Here is a 15,380-nt window from a genome sequence, read left to right on the forward strand (position 1 = left end):
GACATAGACCTCAGTACTGGCACTAGGTATTTACGGGTGTCGTCACCCCCTCCAGACGGATGCCTGACAAACAGCAGCCAAGCGCAGCAAGGTGGCTCAGGGATGAAAAGTCATAAGGCGTCATCTTCTCAAGGCCTGACCCTGCCCAGGTGCCTCCTAGTTGGGATGCGAACGAAATCTCGTCAACCCAGCGGCACCTCTGCAGGCCATGGAAAGGGAAGAAAGAGAAAGATGCCAGTTAGCCACAGTCAGAGCTCCCTGGGAATCCCAGTCCAGAGCTATCGAGTGGTGCCCCTCCGGCTCGACCACAACCAGGATGCCCTGCACCATTTCTCTCAAGGCGTTTTGTCCCCAGACTGATTTCTTTCTACCCCGTGGACACGATGGAGGGCAGTTCTAGGGAGATGCCGCCTTCCTGGGACCACAACAGCTTTTAAGCTGGCTGGCTGGCTGTCCTCACAACCGTTTCACTTCAGCTACAGGCTCCTCTGCTCTCTTCTGCCCCACACTAATCACCCTCCTTCCACCCCAGGTTCCTCTTCACTTTCTTTTATTTCCCTTGTTTAGTTAATCCTCTCTAATGACCTACTGAAGAATTAAATACAAATTTATTTATCTTCTGTAAAAAATGTATCTGAGAACTCATTGTTTGCCAGCCATCACTCTGTTCTTTTTTTTTTTTTTTTTTTCCCCTACCCTTTGCCTTGCCTGTTTAAACAAAGCTTTTTGGGGTCAGGGACTCTCAGTGAACAGCAACGCACAGCACTGTGTGCTCACACAACAGGCTTCGAATCTCAGTTGACCCTTCAACAACCCTTAAGCTTAGACTGCCACAAATATCAACATATAATTTCAGCTAATAGATATCAATGAGTACCGAGGCCTCCATTTTAAACTGTGATCCCTATACTTGCCCGAAAGACCAATTTGTGATAACTGACAGAGTGAAGTGTGGAGTGCTGTAACCTCGTGGAAAACCCTCGCATTTATTTGCGAAAGCAATTTTTTAAAGAGGCCCCAGGACTACCCATATAGTTGCACCTATGGGAATATGCTGCAAGTAAATAAATTTTCTTGGTGCTTAGGTTGTTAGAGTTGGGATTCACGTCACCCCAAAATTAGGAACATAGTCTGTGGTCATTACTTGTGTTCTCTCCATAGACAGCAAAGACAGACAGACATCCTCAGAGGCTGATTCATCTTAGGTGTCAAAGATGCCGTACCAGATGGCTCCACAGGTCTCCTTTCCAGACAGTTCAGAAAACTGAATCCTTCCCTCAGTAAAGACACTTTGGAACAGAAAATAAACTGCTCCCGCAGGACCAATTTGTGTTTGCTTCTCCTCTCCACATGCAGACTACAAACCTAATATGTGGTCTATTTGTACCACCTCCATATTTGTATTCCACCTACCTTTTCAATTTATTCTGCCTCACAACATGAAAAGACCGCTACAAAGATTACCGTTCCCTATGTTAAACTGAAAATAGAACCAGTAAGAAAGATATCCTCTATGATTTTGCAAAATGCTAACACAGTAGCATTTGTTTTCAGTACTTGTTCACGAGCCCACATACCCACTCCCAAGCCTTAAAAACTGCCCATTTTGCATGTCCATTTTGTGACACCAGAGAGCTAACCTGCAGGAGACCCAAGTGCTGGCTATCCCACTTGAAGTCAAAAGAAGCTGCAACTTGTAAGGCAATGATTACACTGAATCTGTTTATTAAATTATTTTATCTTCATGGTTGGGTTTCTTTCCTATCAGTTTAACCTATTTCAATACCAATATTTCCCATTGCCTTCTGCTGGAGACAATTGCCAAGGTACAAAGAGCAAGCAATGCATTTTCCCAGATTGAACAGAGAAAGCAGAATGAATCACTGCTTCATACAGCCTTTTTTTGAAGGAGAGCCAAGAGAGACATTGATTTAAAGAGTAAAGTAATTGGCACTTTGAGTTTTGATCTCACATATAGAAAACGTAGAAGTTCAAGAGAACAGAGAATTCATCAGAATTGATCCAGTGTGACAAGGTACTGCAGAACTTCTGAAAAGTCACGTAAAATAAAGGCTAATCCAAAAAAAAAAAAAAATCCAGCCTATCAAATTCAACTATTTCTTCTCTCTGGAGGAAATTAAAAAGAAAAAAGACAGTTTGTTTTATTTTGGTTTGGTTTGGGGTTGGGGTTTTGGGGGGGAGCGGTGCCATTTTATTCAGGTTAAAAAGAAATTGGGCAAAATAGGTGAAATTTACCTAAGAAACTTCCTTATGTATTATAGCTTTGGAGTTGCAATCCAGTTACCTTAACCTCCAGTAAAAGGTCCAGATTAGTTCCTTGTGGCAAATCTTTTTGATTTATTTAAATGGGTTTGGATCAGGTACGTGAATAAAGAGAAGTAGTCCAATTTCGAGGATTGAAAGCTCTAGTCTCTGCTTTGCTGTGCTAGCAATTGCTAACCTTCAAGATGTGCTACGACAGCACAACATCTGTTTCCCCAACTCTCCACGAAGAAAAAGGAAGCAATTCAGTTGTGCAGATCAACAAAACAAATACAAATCAAGATACAAGCATTCTAACATGCCTTTTGCTCCTTTTAAGAAAAAAAAAGAAAAAAGAGAGAGTCAATAGCAATACAGTCAAGGAGAGCAAAAGCGAAATATCATAGGGTATTCTACATTATGGAGAAAACTGTAGATTCTCAAGGTGAGAAATGCTGTTTTCTGGTTTCATATTGAACAAATGCAATTGAACAAACCAGAAAACTTTTGGCTGTAACTGAGAGGATGGTAATGAAGAGTAGACCTGGCTGTTTTGCTCTTGACTGCTGGGCCATAGTATTACTCAAAGCTTTGAAGATGAGAGCTTTGGTATCAGGAATACACCAAGACTGCATTTGTTATTTTTCTCTTTTTATAACTTTGTTTTTGCCTTTGTAATCCAAGACTTAACCTTTTCCTTGGTGGAGTAAATATGGAGGGTGACTACTAAAAGCTTATCTGCAGTGAGGATCAAATTCTACAAAAATGAGATACCAGGAAGGCAAAATAGGATGTGGTCAATAAAGAATTAGGGGTGAACAGCATAATTAATACCAGACAACATGGTTTAATGAAAGATAAAACTTTAAAGATAAATAAGTTGCATTTTTGGTGTGATTAGTAGTCTGCCAAAAGGTGCATTTGTTAAAATAGCAAAGTTACATAAGGCCATAAGACTTTCTCATTTAAAAAAATAAAGAACTATTCAAATTTCAAAGTCTAGGTAAGCGAATTAAAAATTTACTAGAGAGATTTTAAAAGAAAATACTGAATGGGAATGATCTTTCAAAAATAACATATCTGGCAGGGTTTTCTTATCCAAATGTAGTTCAGGGGAGTTCATGGATTGGGAGGGAAAGCAAGAGAAATTGGTGGTAAAGCCTGTGGTTGGCACTAACTGAATGAGAGATAAAGAGAGCTTCTAGAGAGAGGTCCAGACAGCAGGAAAAGCTGGGCTTGCCTTCTTTTAATTAAAGAGCTAGGTGTGAAGATCAAACAGCTAGGAACGGGGAATGTGGGCTGTAAGCGAGATAAAAAATGAATTAATGTTGGCAAGAAAGAAACCCACACTTTTTTAATGAGAGCAGACCGCAGAGAGTTCAGATGAGATCCCTAGAAGGGTTTGAAATTTGGAAAGCCTTTAATGAGAGGCTGAAGAAGCTCAAGTGAATTTTCTCTCATCTTCAAGCTTGCATTTCTACCCGGCCCCGGTCACAGGGAATGCTCCCCCTCTACTAACGGTGTCAGCATCTGCTGAGTGCCTGCCCACGATCGCCGCGACAGTGACTCCTTTAAGGCCAGGACAAGAGAAAACATTTATTGTGGATAACACGAGACGCTTACAGGTTCCTCCTCCACAGGTGAGGGAGGAAAATGAGCAGTTCAGACCTCAGGTGCGCTGAAGTTGGCATCCAGGGTCCTCCAGAGCTGCCCAAGGGAACGAGCTGGGGGAGAGCCACCATGGGCAGAGCTCAAGAGGACCAGGACTGGCTGTTGCGAACAAGAAAGGAGGGTGAAGACAAAGGGTCGGCTCCAAGACTTAGACAAAATGAAATAATTTAAGATATTGATTTAAACTACTTCTTCAAAAATTAATTTTTAAAAGTGTAGAATTACTGTAAACAAGGTACAAAGTTTTTTATAAAAAAAGAGGGGTGGAAGCAGTTAAAATTAATTGGGGCACAAAAATTTCGGTTTATGTCTGCAGGATGAAACAACAACTTTTTCTTGGATTGTGAGCTGAAAGTGGCAAATACGGGCTGAGGAAAGAAATGAGTGGTAGCAGAAGATGAAAATAGCTATAGCCAGATTAGGAGATCACCGCAGGACAGGTGAGGTTCACAGGCACCTCTGGATGTCAGATCAGAGCAGGGTCACCTACGGCAGGTTGCTCGGGACTGTCCACTTTGGTTTTGTATATCTCCAAGGATGGGGACTCAGCAGCCCTTCTGGGCAACCTGTGCCAGGGCCTGATCACCCTCACAGTACAAAGAAAGGGCGGTTGTGTGTTTAGACAGAAATTTCTGTATTTTAACCTGTGCCCATTGCCTCTTGTCCTTGGGCACCAATGGCCTGGCTCCATCTCCTTTACTCCCCCTCTTCCGATATTTACCCACATGGATCAGATCCTTCTGACCCTTATATTCTCCAGGCTGAACAGTCCCAGCTCTCAGTCTGTCCTCATATCAAAGATGATCCAGTCCCTTCACCATCTTTGTGGTCCTTTGCTGGACCCAGCAATCCAAATGTGTCTCGCCAGCACTAAGCGGAGGGTAAGGATCACCTCCCTTGACCCATTGGCAATGCTCTTCCTAATGCAGCCCCATAAAGATGGGAAAGGATGGGATAAGTAGGGGACATAGAGAGGAGTCAGGAAAACACATCCTCTTCTCAGAAAGGAAGGAGAAATGATTGCAAAAGAAAAAAAGTTGAAGCAGCAAATAGCAATAGTGTTTTGTCCATTTGTTCTTCGATAAGATATAGCAGGGAACGAGTCTGTTGATGAAGGAGTCAAGAGTGTGAAAGAAGAATCCTTGGATTACAGGTTCCTGATGCAGTTCAGCTGGTGAAGTAGAGGGATTTAACAAGAAAGGGGGCATGACTGAAGGGAAAGGAGGAGGAATGCTTAACAGAGGGAGTGAAAGGGATTTCTGCCAGAGAGTCTGTACTCCAGGAGCAGGACTAGAGAAAACAAATATCTGGAAGTGTAAAGGAGTGAGCGCGCTATGTGAGGGAGCCCTTCGGGAAGACTATGAGGGTGTCCTGGTTTCGGCTGGGACAGAGTTCATTTTCTTCCTAGTAGCTCGTATAGTGTTACGTTTTGGATTTAGGATGAGGATAATGTTGATAACACACCGATGTTTTAGTTGTTGCTAAGCAGCGTTTACACTAAGGACTCTTCAGCTTCTCCTACTGCCCTGCCAGTGAGGAGGCTGGGGGGGGGGGGGGGTGGGCACAAGAATTTGGGAGGGGACACAGCCAGGACAGCGGACCCAAACTGGCCAAAGGGGTGTTCCATACCATGGGATGTCACGCCCAGTATATAAACGAGCGGGAAGACTGGCTGGGGGCCGCTGCTCAGGAGCTGGCAGGTGGTGAGCAATTGCATTGTGCATCACTTGTTTTGTATATTCCAATTCTTTTATCATTATTATTGTTATTATTTCCCCTTCCTTTTCTGTCCTATTAAACTGCCTTTGCCTCAACCCACAAATTTTTCTTTTTTTTTTTTTTTTCGCAATTCTCTCCCCCATGCAACTAGGGAGGGAGGGAACGGCTGTGTGGTGTTTAGCTGCCTGCTGGGTTAAACCAGGACAGATGGGGAGCAGAGTCATGGCATGGGCCACAGCAGGAACATCCAGCTCCTGGGCTGGGAAAAGCCATGTGCCTTCTCACTTCACGTGAATTTCTATTCCTTTGCATAAAGCAGAAGAGCCATCACAGCCTGGGTGCTGACAACTACCCTAAAGAGCCCAGTGGTTAAGATATTCTCCAAGACAGGGGACAGGGATTTGGATTTCTCGAAGCAGAGGCGTGAACTGAACATGGATGAGTACCATAAAATGTAAGCTATGGATTAGCTCGCTTTCTAGTAGCTAATAATATTCTGCCTCAGTGTCTGGATAGTGAGGCACATACCAAAAAGAAGGTACACTTATACCGAATCCTGTCGCATCTGAGGCTTTCTGTAAATCTGGGATATTTTTAAGAATAAAAGCTGAACAAGGACTGCAAATTGAATGAAGCTGTCCAAATATGCACGCTGAAAAAAAAATAAGAGCCCCAAGAGCAGAAAACTCTTTAATTTACCAGGCAAGTTGTTAAGAAAATTCAATAACGGATGCCTGAAACTGGGAAAGTTTGAACTAGGAGTCAAGCAGATATTTTTAAAAGCAAGGATAGTTCAACCATTGGAACAACTTTTAGATACATAATGGAGAATCAATCTTGTAAGTACTTAAACGAACACTGCATTTCTTCATAGGAAGGTAGTTTCTGATTTAGGCAGACCATAAAATCTAAACATAGGAATCTTGCTGTCAAGTTACATCGGAATTCAGAATAGCTGATCTTAATGGTTCAGTCAGTTTGTTAAAATGAATTTGTCTCAGCAACGAAAAAGCAAGGGGGTTTCCTCTCGTTACTTCCAGCCCCCATACCACGCCCTGTTGGAAGGTTTGTTTCTGAAAGAGCAAGGAGATTATCAGTGCAGATTATATGGAGACAACAGCAATTTTCAAAACAAAAAAAAAAGAACCTCCATTTACTGTTATATAATAATAAAATCTGTTTTTATACCACTACATAAAAGATAATTAATTTGGTTGGTCTAAGTTATAACTTAGAGGAACCTATTTGTATTTGACAATCTTTATCAAAGGTTTACTCTAACATGCAGCTAGCAAACACACCCAACTATCAGTTCCTAAGTCTTGACAGACATGAAGCCATTTTCCCAGTCTATCACCAGTTCATTTCATTATAACCCCTTTAAAGAGATGTCATAACATCCCTTTGCTTTCAAGCTTAAAGTTTTGGCAAGATGTGTGTGGGGAGAGATGGTAATTCTGAGATACTGGAAGCTTTCCAACAGGATAAGAACAGCATTTTCCAGACATCCTGCTAACATCAATTCATGGATGCGTGTAACTTCTTATCATCTCCATTGCAGGCCATGGCTCTCAAAGACATTTCCTGGGCCACTGTTCATATAGATTTGTTTGTTCTGTTCAGAAAGATAGGAGAGGAAAAATTCAGATACTTTGCCATTAAAAAGGCCTGGAATAGTTAATGTCTGAAATAGTTTGTAGAGAGCATTTCAAATAAGAGATTGAAATGCTGGATAAGGGGAAGCACTTTGAAGATTGTGATCAAGTTTCATCTTTGAAGAAAGCCAAAAGAAAGTAGACAAGCTTAATGGAAGAGGTTACTCAAGGTGACTTGCCATCACTGTTCCTGAATGTGAAAGTAGCAGGTTAATAAAAAGTTCGTCTTTTTCTTTGGGTATAGAAACACAGCAACAGGCTCACACTGAATTTTAACTTGTTAGTGACCGTGGTGACGTGCCCTCCCACTCAGCCTTTGTCAGCTGGGTCTAGGGGTATCGTACGTGAAGTGTGGAGAGGCTGCAGGTTCACTACTTCAAAAAGACCACCTGCAAGTCTCGGTCTGATTAGAGTACAATAGAAAGATCTGATTAAAGCAAAGACATTTCCTTCAAAATATATGTGCATGCATGTGCATATATCCTACTCTGCAGACGTTTAGCCCCAGCCTTGATATCTGCTAAAGGAGGCTGGGTGAGGGAGTTCTTGGAGGGAGACGTGAATTTAATTTCCAAAGCAGCAGTCCAATAGCACAGCCAAGTACCACTTGCAATACAGTGCCATTGTGTAGGTATGCAAAAGTCTTCCCAAGGAATTTTCCCAGTGTCAGATATTTTAAAAAAGGCTAAACCACAGAGCATTACCATGGTCTCAGGCATTTCCTATTAACATCAGCTAGCTAGTAGTATGAGAGATTTGAGTAATTCTTTGAGGCAAAGAGAGCCAAGGGCAACTGCAGAGAGTCTCAGAGGGGAAAGTAGCAACATTCATAGTTCAAAGGAAAACTTCAGGTGATCCATTATGAAGTTTCCATGTTGCAAGGGTCATGGAAAAATACCGTGGCATGCCTGCACACTGAAAAAAGCTGCTCAGGAAGCATTTAACTTTGCCTAAGATGTACTTGTAAATGCTGCAGGTACTTTTTTTTGTCTGCATGGTTTGTCTACCACGTACTGTGGACCCTTCTTTTCCATTAGAAATACCTTGGTCATGCATCTGATTTTGGAAAGCATTAAAATGTTGTCATCTGCAGAAACAGGGAGATAAAAATTAAATTCCAATAGACTAAAGGGACAAAGAAAAACAAGAAACTAAAGCTAACCTTGCAGTAGTTTTCCCCGCTCATGTAACAGAAATTACCAAGGTAAAACAGGCAAAGTGAAAAACTGGTATATCATATCACAAAAGATGTAGGAAAGATTGAATAAATTTCAGTGTTATTTCAAGTTTTTATTTCTTTCATGTGTTGTATGTGTCTAAAAACATATTTAAAAGATCCTGTCTACAATACACACATCTTTTTCTTCTTGAGTGTCTGCTGTTGAATACAATAGTAAACCAATTCCACAAAATCCCACCAAAATAAAACAAAACAAAAACCCCAAACCAGCAATGCTTCTCCTTCCCATCCCAAAAGGAAAGCCTCTACCTGCTTCTTTAGTTCAAGTCCCTGAGATGTTTTTGGCTTGGTATAGAACAGCAAGTAAACACAGATATTACTGCAGCTTCTGCAGCCACTAATGTCTTCTTTTTCTGAGATCCCAAAGACTGGGATAATTACATTCTGCAAGAGGCAAAACAATTTATGAAAAAAAAAGTGACACATTCTCTTATTAAAAATTAAATAGGACTTTCATAATCAGCTGCTTCAAATATGCGTGAATAATGACAGCTAGAAACCAGTCTCCACAGATTGCTCATGAAGTGGGTGTGAAGCTGAAGTCAGGGTAAGAAAAAAAATCACGATGATAAAAGAGCGCTTTCTTGGAGCTTTTACAAGGTCATTTGGCCTAGGCCAGATAAAAGTGAATATTTTTCCAATACCCTGTAACAAGAGGGAGAAAACAGAATTAAAAATTATCTTTTGCAGCAAAAGCAAAAATCAAAGTGAACTTCCCGAGGATTAAGTCCACTGGAAAATAGTCTCCCTTTTCTTCCGACAGGTTTTAGCTTTTAATTATGTAAAGCCTTCATGAAGGGATTTCTATCTTTTTGTAAATTTAATTCACAAAACGTCCTAATTATCTGCAGACATATTAATAACTCTTTGAACAATATATTAATGTAGCAAGCTGAAATGTGTTTTCAAAACAACAGTAAAACATGGCTTAAAAAAGTACAAAAGTACACCCATCCATAATTCTTGTACAGTTCATATGTAAATATATTATTGGTATTGTAGATATTGTGAAAACGGACAAAGAATTCAATGTGTTGAACTCCTTCAGCTGCCCACAGTTTGCAAAACCTAATAGTATTGTGGGCTGCAAAAGAAGGCCATTTCTTCCCCTGTGGGGAGCTGCCTTTATCTACTCGTCGTCATTTCTTTAGTGAATTTGAGGTAGTTTTTAATAACAATTTTACTCCTCATAAAACTGAAAAGACGACTCATGGGAGGCCAACAATATTATTTAGATACCATCTTCAGAATACAACCCTGCTGCAAAAATACTAAAATAACTGTTGGAGCAGAAAATGAGGAAGAAAGTCACAGAAGAATATCTGCATTTGTGGGAGATGGGTTGAAAGCAAGGGGCTTATTTAAATTTGATTTTTCAAAATTCCTTTTTATAAAATCCTAGCTCTCAAAAAAAAAAAAAAAAAGAGTTATGTCAAAGCCATGTCCTAAGGCAAGAATGATGTGAGTCCATACCTGAACTTCCTTCAAAAATCTCCAAGCCTAGAAGTAAAGGCTCTGCACAAATCTTTGTATCGGAACTGGGTATTAGGGTAGGGAACCCCTTTCAGAAAAGAACATCGGTGCCGTGAGCCTTATGAAAAGGTCTTTTGAAAGCAGCGGGCCTGATTTCTCTGATTCAGTCGTGGTGTTTTACCACTGATAGGAATAGTCTCCCTGTTTGCTCATGGGAAACAGCAGGAAGAACACAGCCCACGACAAAGTCATCCTCTTTCACTTAAGCCCACTGAAAGTTTGCAGAGTCGCCTCCTGCATTTCCAGCCGCGTTCCTCAGCTGCCCAGGTTTATCCACTCACGGTCCCTGACACAGAGAATGTGGCTGTATTGAGGTTTTAGCAGGAAATCTCACGGCACCCCCAGCAGATGCCTTCCCTTTCGTCAGCACCTCCTCTGACTTGAAATACACGTTCTGCACTTCTTTACGAGAAGGTGTTTCAGAACAGGTATGTGCCATTGCATGGCCCCAAACAAAGAGTTGGAAAGCTTTTTTTTTAAGATAAATCTCATATTGCTTGAGAATTAAACCACGTAAGCTGTCATGATGAAATGTCAAATATGAAGCTAAATTAACACCAGCATTGTTACTAAAAAGAACGAACAAATTCATTATCCTTACCTTTCTCCTCCTTTATTCCAAGTAGTGTGACTCCTGGATGAAAGAAAAAAACCGCATTAGTACAGTACAATGTACAGTACAATCAGATATTTATGCAAGGAATTCTGGTTTTCCAGTTGTGTGGAACTTTCGTGATTACTTGGTGCCCTTTCTCATCTTTTGAAACTCCACTTAAAATAACAAGTAAACCCTTCTGCAAGATTCCAATTCCAGCAATAAATATTTCTTCAATTTGAACTCAATATGAATAGCAGGGTGTATTAACTCAGGAGATAAGCATATCTTGTTTTTGCTGGAAAAATCAATCTAGACGTGTTTCCAATATCTTCAGATGCCTCAATCCTTTCTTGATCTCACACAATTTGAAAGAGTGAAAAGTTTCTTCTGCTCCTCCCCAGACTCCCACTATTCTCTTTCAGGATGAGATTTTCAAAGGAAAGAATGATTGAGCTCAAAGTCAAGCCAGGCAGAACACATCTGCATATGCTGTTTCACTGCCTTGTCAGAGGCAAGTCATTAAACTCAGCTACAGCCTGCCTGCACCTGCTCATCTGAGGTTCCTATATTGATGCTGATACTTCTGCTGAGTAGTTTATTTATTTTCTGCCATCCTTCTGCCAGGAAAGACAAGCACATTACTCTCAACGAAAAGAAAACAAACCCAAAGACCAAAAGAACCAGTTTTAGGAAAAAATTTAATAATCTTTCCAACTCAGATTGTACCTAGACTAACCAGGTTAAAGCTAAGTTAGCAAACCACATTCCTCATTAAAAGAAATGTAACCATTGTGGATTGCACTCTGGAACCTTTTTGTATAAATATTCTATTCTCAATATTCCCACGTTAAAAAAAAGCTTTTTCTTTGTGCTGGGAAACCAGCATTTTCAGTGCAGCTTTGTCCATCTAAAAATTCATGGAAGTCTGCATTAAAGGCTGATTCTATATGGAAAACTGTGGCATGCGTGCTGGCCTTGTAACTTCAGGGACCTTTGAGCTATGGTTCTTCTTTGCTGTGCAACAGTAACTTCATGACATGCTCCCTCTCAAATTGGTAGCAAATAGCATAAATCAAGTGCTGGTTGAGACTCCAAAGAAACATTGCCATGGATCATGCTACAAGAACTAAACCAAGTGCTAACCCACAAACCATGTTTATTTCCAATAGTTTTATCCATAAATCATGTTTCCTCAAACCAGATTTATCCAGCATCCATCGAATTCCTGTTCTGCATATGGGAAAGGAAAAGAATGGGGGTTTCTGTCACACTGCACCTGTGTATTCAGGGCATAGTTGCTTCCCACAACAAATATTTAGAATTACACATCCAATGAAAGAGCAGAGTCAGCATCCAAGAGAGCATTTCTCATTCTTATGCATGACTCCGGGTGTAATGGAGACATGAAACGGGAAGGTGTAATATGTCATGTTGCCTTCTAGATCCTGGGTTTACTATAGCTCAGAGAGTTTCAACAAGACAACTAGTATTTCATTAAAGGAGAGTAGACAAATAAATTTCATATGTTCACCACGTCACCTCTTCCCATCAATCGAATAGACAAAAGGGTCCTTGACAGTGCTCCATTTCCACACAAAAAATAAACAAGGGCTCTCTTACAGGCTTGCCATGCGTTAGCACTTGGCCTCTGCAAATCCCTCCGTACTTCAACATGGGCAAATCTCATGAGGGAGCGACAGAAAAACATGCAACTGTTTTAGAGTTATTATTTTGTAAAAATAGAAGTGTTTTAACATTTAAGTAAAACTGATCATTTGTGCCATTACTGTGAACATATACTGTTTCAGTCATAGGTCACAGCTGAGTAAGGATTAAATCTTGTTAATTAAACTTTGACATCAAAATGACAACTGTTATTTTTTTTTACCCTCCTATCCTAAAAGGTTTATCCTTATGTTAGAGACAAAGGCGGCACAAAGGACATCAAAAGTTTCTTGATAGCATACGACAAGACTCGATGCTTTCTCAAGGGTGCAGTAGCTCACAGACAAAAGTGGAAATTCATTAATTTGTCTTCCCATTAAAAAAAGAAACCACACAACCACCCAGACAGCACCCTGGCATTTATAACCAAAAAGGGAGAAAAGATTACTTTCGTGAAGATCCTTCTTGAAATAACAGCTTATAAATATTCCTAATAAAACACAAGATGTCTGGAGGGCAGATGAATTAATGAAAACTGGTTTCTTACCGATTAGGGGACAAGTGGGCAATGCAACCGCTCTCCTCCTCCCTTCCCAGATGCACACAATAAATTCGCCTTCCTCCCCTCCTCTCCACGTCCCCTGTGATGTCCATGTCCCTTTTTGCATCCCCTAGCCCCCAGGAAAACAGGGCAGAGCTGCAGCCGAACAACGCAGAGAGTGCCCAGGTCCTTCCCATCAACCCTCAGACTGGGGCACTTTTTGGGGGTCTCTCCGCCCAAAAGCCATTGCTTTTCATGAAACGCACAGAAACTTAATTGAGACTTGCACTCCCTTGCAAATTTGGCTAAAGACTGGCCAGCAGGTTGAACGCCTTATTACATGTAGACACACAGCATGATCATACAAACTTCATTTCCTTACGAAACCAGGCTAAGAGAAATAATAGTGAAAAATACAGCAGATGTATCGACAACACGGTGTGATGTTTAGTTGCTGTTCAGTGTGAAGCCGTTGTGACTGTAAAGAGTTCAAGCCGGAAAAAAAAAGCAGGAAAGAGAACAATTATTTCCTCTTCAGTGCCACAGACGGAGCAGGCTCAAAAATTACCTGCAGGTCTTAACTTTAGGAACCTTTTTAATTTCTTTTAATCTTACTATATAGTCTGACCTGCTTCAGTTAGCTCCCTTGTAATGGAAAATGTCACACTGCAGACTTGCAAGCCCCACCTGGAGTTCAGTTCATTTTGCTTAAAATCCCGAGGGAAGGGAGAAGAATCTTGGTGTAATCCAAGACACTGAGGTTGCAGCCTCCAGCCTATCTTTTGAGAGAGATTTTTCTTTCTTGCTCTTGTTGCCAATACTAATTTTTAATTCCTTTCCATGATGACATATTGTCTCATAGTTTATTCTTTCCCTGCTTTGTTTAGTCTTCAAATCTCGCATCATAGCATAAAGGAAAAATGGATAATCTAGCATTACCCAACAGAAGCCAGGCTCCTTGGGAGCCATTAAGTAAACATCAGAGTAGGAAATTTATCACTTCTACACACAAAGTTTTATTGCATTTGTGTTGATGCATTCTTTGAATGCATGTGTTTTTAAAAAAGCATAGATTGGCTGTGTACGTCACAGAGTCGTCTGTTGTTCAAACTGTGCCTGAGCTGAGAGCGCTCATTTGGTGGTACCAACACCCGCCCTGTGGAAGAGGATTTACGGCATCTGGCTAAAGGCAAAACCCCTCTCCCTCTGCAGGCAATGGCAAAGGTTTTCAGTGGTGACAGCAGGCACCCTGATGGAGATGCTCGAGTTTAGATGTTGGGGATCTCGGCTGTGTCACGCATTTCCTTTTATCAGAAAACAGTTTACAAACTGGGACAAAGGACACAAAGTGAAATAAAAATAATAATTTCTGCCCTTGCTGCCTTTGTTATCCAGGGCCCATCCAGCAGACTTTATCTTTTGCCGCTTACTAGGTATTGGTCGGCTCTGTCCTACCTGAAGCCTCTGCTACCTGCAGACACGCCATCCTTCAGGAGAAGGTTCAGCCATACAGACTGCTCTCTTGGTCCCACTCTGTCACTAGCCTGGACATCTGTAGTTTGCCTTCCAACAACTCCTGGATTCCCTGGCATGTGATACAGGCCTTCCCAGTAAAGCCTCTAACCAACTGGTTCTCCAAGCAGCTGCCCGCAGACCTTACGGGATGTTGAGCTGGGAGGTCCTGCTTCGTCTCAGCAGGACCAAGAGACCTGCTATGGACAAAGGTGGCCTCAGTCCAAGGTTCCCGAGCCCTCTGCCATGGCCCAGGGCTTGCCCAAAGCTTGTAGTGATTCAGACTCTCTTTTTTCCACTTCCAGTATATAGAAAACTCCAGCAGCAAGAATATCTGCTTCTTAATCATGCCTTGACTTTGTAGATGCTTGAACCCATACTGCCAACACACACATCCCCACCAGACAGTCCAACTAATCCCGTTCAAGCTTTTCTGATTTATCAGCTAAACGTCTTTCTCTACACTGGCACACTCACTAAATTCTCTTAGACTCTCATCCTTTTGCTGCTCAGACTTTGTAAATCTTCCATTTCTGCACCAGGGTGCTATCAGCAATGGAATTTCAACCTAATGGAAATTTCCATCATGGGAATGCTACTTTTTTGGTTTTTTTACACTGAAGAGTGCAATTCTAAATAACAGTCACATTAATGCCTCATTAGGACAGCTGAAAAAATTACTGGATGTTTAATAGGCTACAGTCAGGATATCTTTTCTTCAAAGAATCCTTACAAAAATTATGTATTTTAAATCGGATGCAGTTGGGTCTTCTTTGTCGTAATTTTATACAGGTAAAAAATGAACAGCTGTACCTTTCATGGGATTTTTCCCCTCCAATTTCAATATCATATTTAAATGTTTACAGCATTTCCAAACATCTTTCCTTTAAAACTTTCAAAAAATCCCTTATGATTTCAACACCCTTTTTTCTGAACTTAAGGAAGTACCTTGGATGCGTTTCCTTGCAGTAAGTACCTTGCATG

General features: G+C 41.1%; 1 protein-coding gene across 3 annotated transcripts in view; it reads right to left on the reverse strand.

The window, feature by feature from the left end:
• Window positions 1-6,378: 6,378 nt before the first annotated feature.
• EPSTI1 (epithelial stromal interaction 1) overlaps window positions 6,379-15,380 on the reverse strand; it is a 50,663-nt gene continuing 41,661 nt past the window's right edge. For 2 of the 3 annotated variants that reach the window (XM_075046142.1, XM_075046140.1), the window contains 2 exons: window positions 10,682-10,714; window positions 8,579-9,192 (listed from right to left, as the gene is read on the reverse strand). In XM_075046142.1, coding sequence (XP_074902243.1) covers window positions 10,694-10,714 — 21 coding nt within the window. In that variant the 3' untranslated portion in view covers window positions 8,579-9,192; window positions 10,682-10,693. Of the gene's footprint in view, window positions 7,268-8,578; window positions 9,193-10,681; window positions 10,715-15,380 lie in introns of those variants that run through there. The other variant, XM_075046141.1, reaches the window with a different exon arrangement.

The sequence above is a fragment of the Buteo buteo genome, chromosome 14 (assembly GCF_964188355.1).
Source record: "Buteo buteo chromosome 14, bButBut1.hap1.1, whole genome shotgun sequence".
Taxonomy (NCBI): domain Eukaryota; kingdom Metazoa; phylum Chordata; class Aves; order Accipitriformes; family Accipitridae; genus Buteo; species Buteo buteo.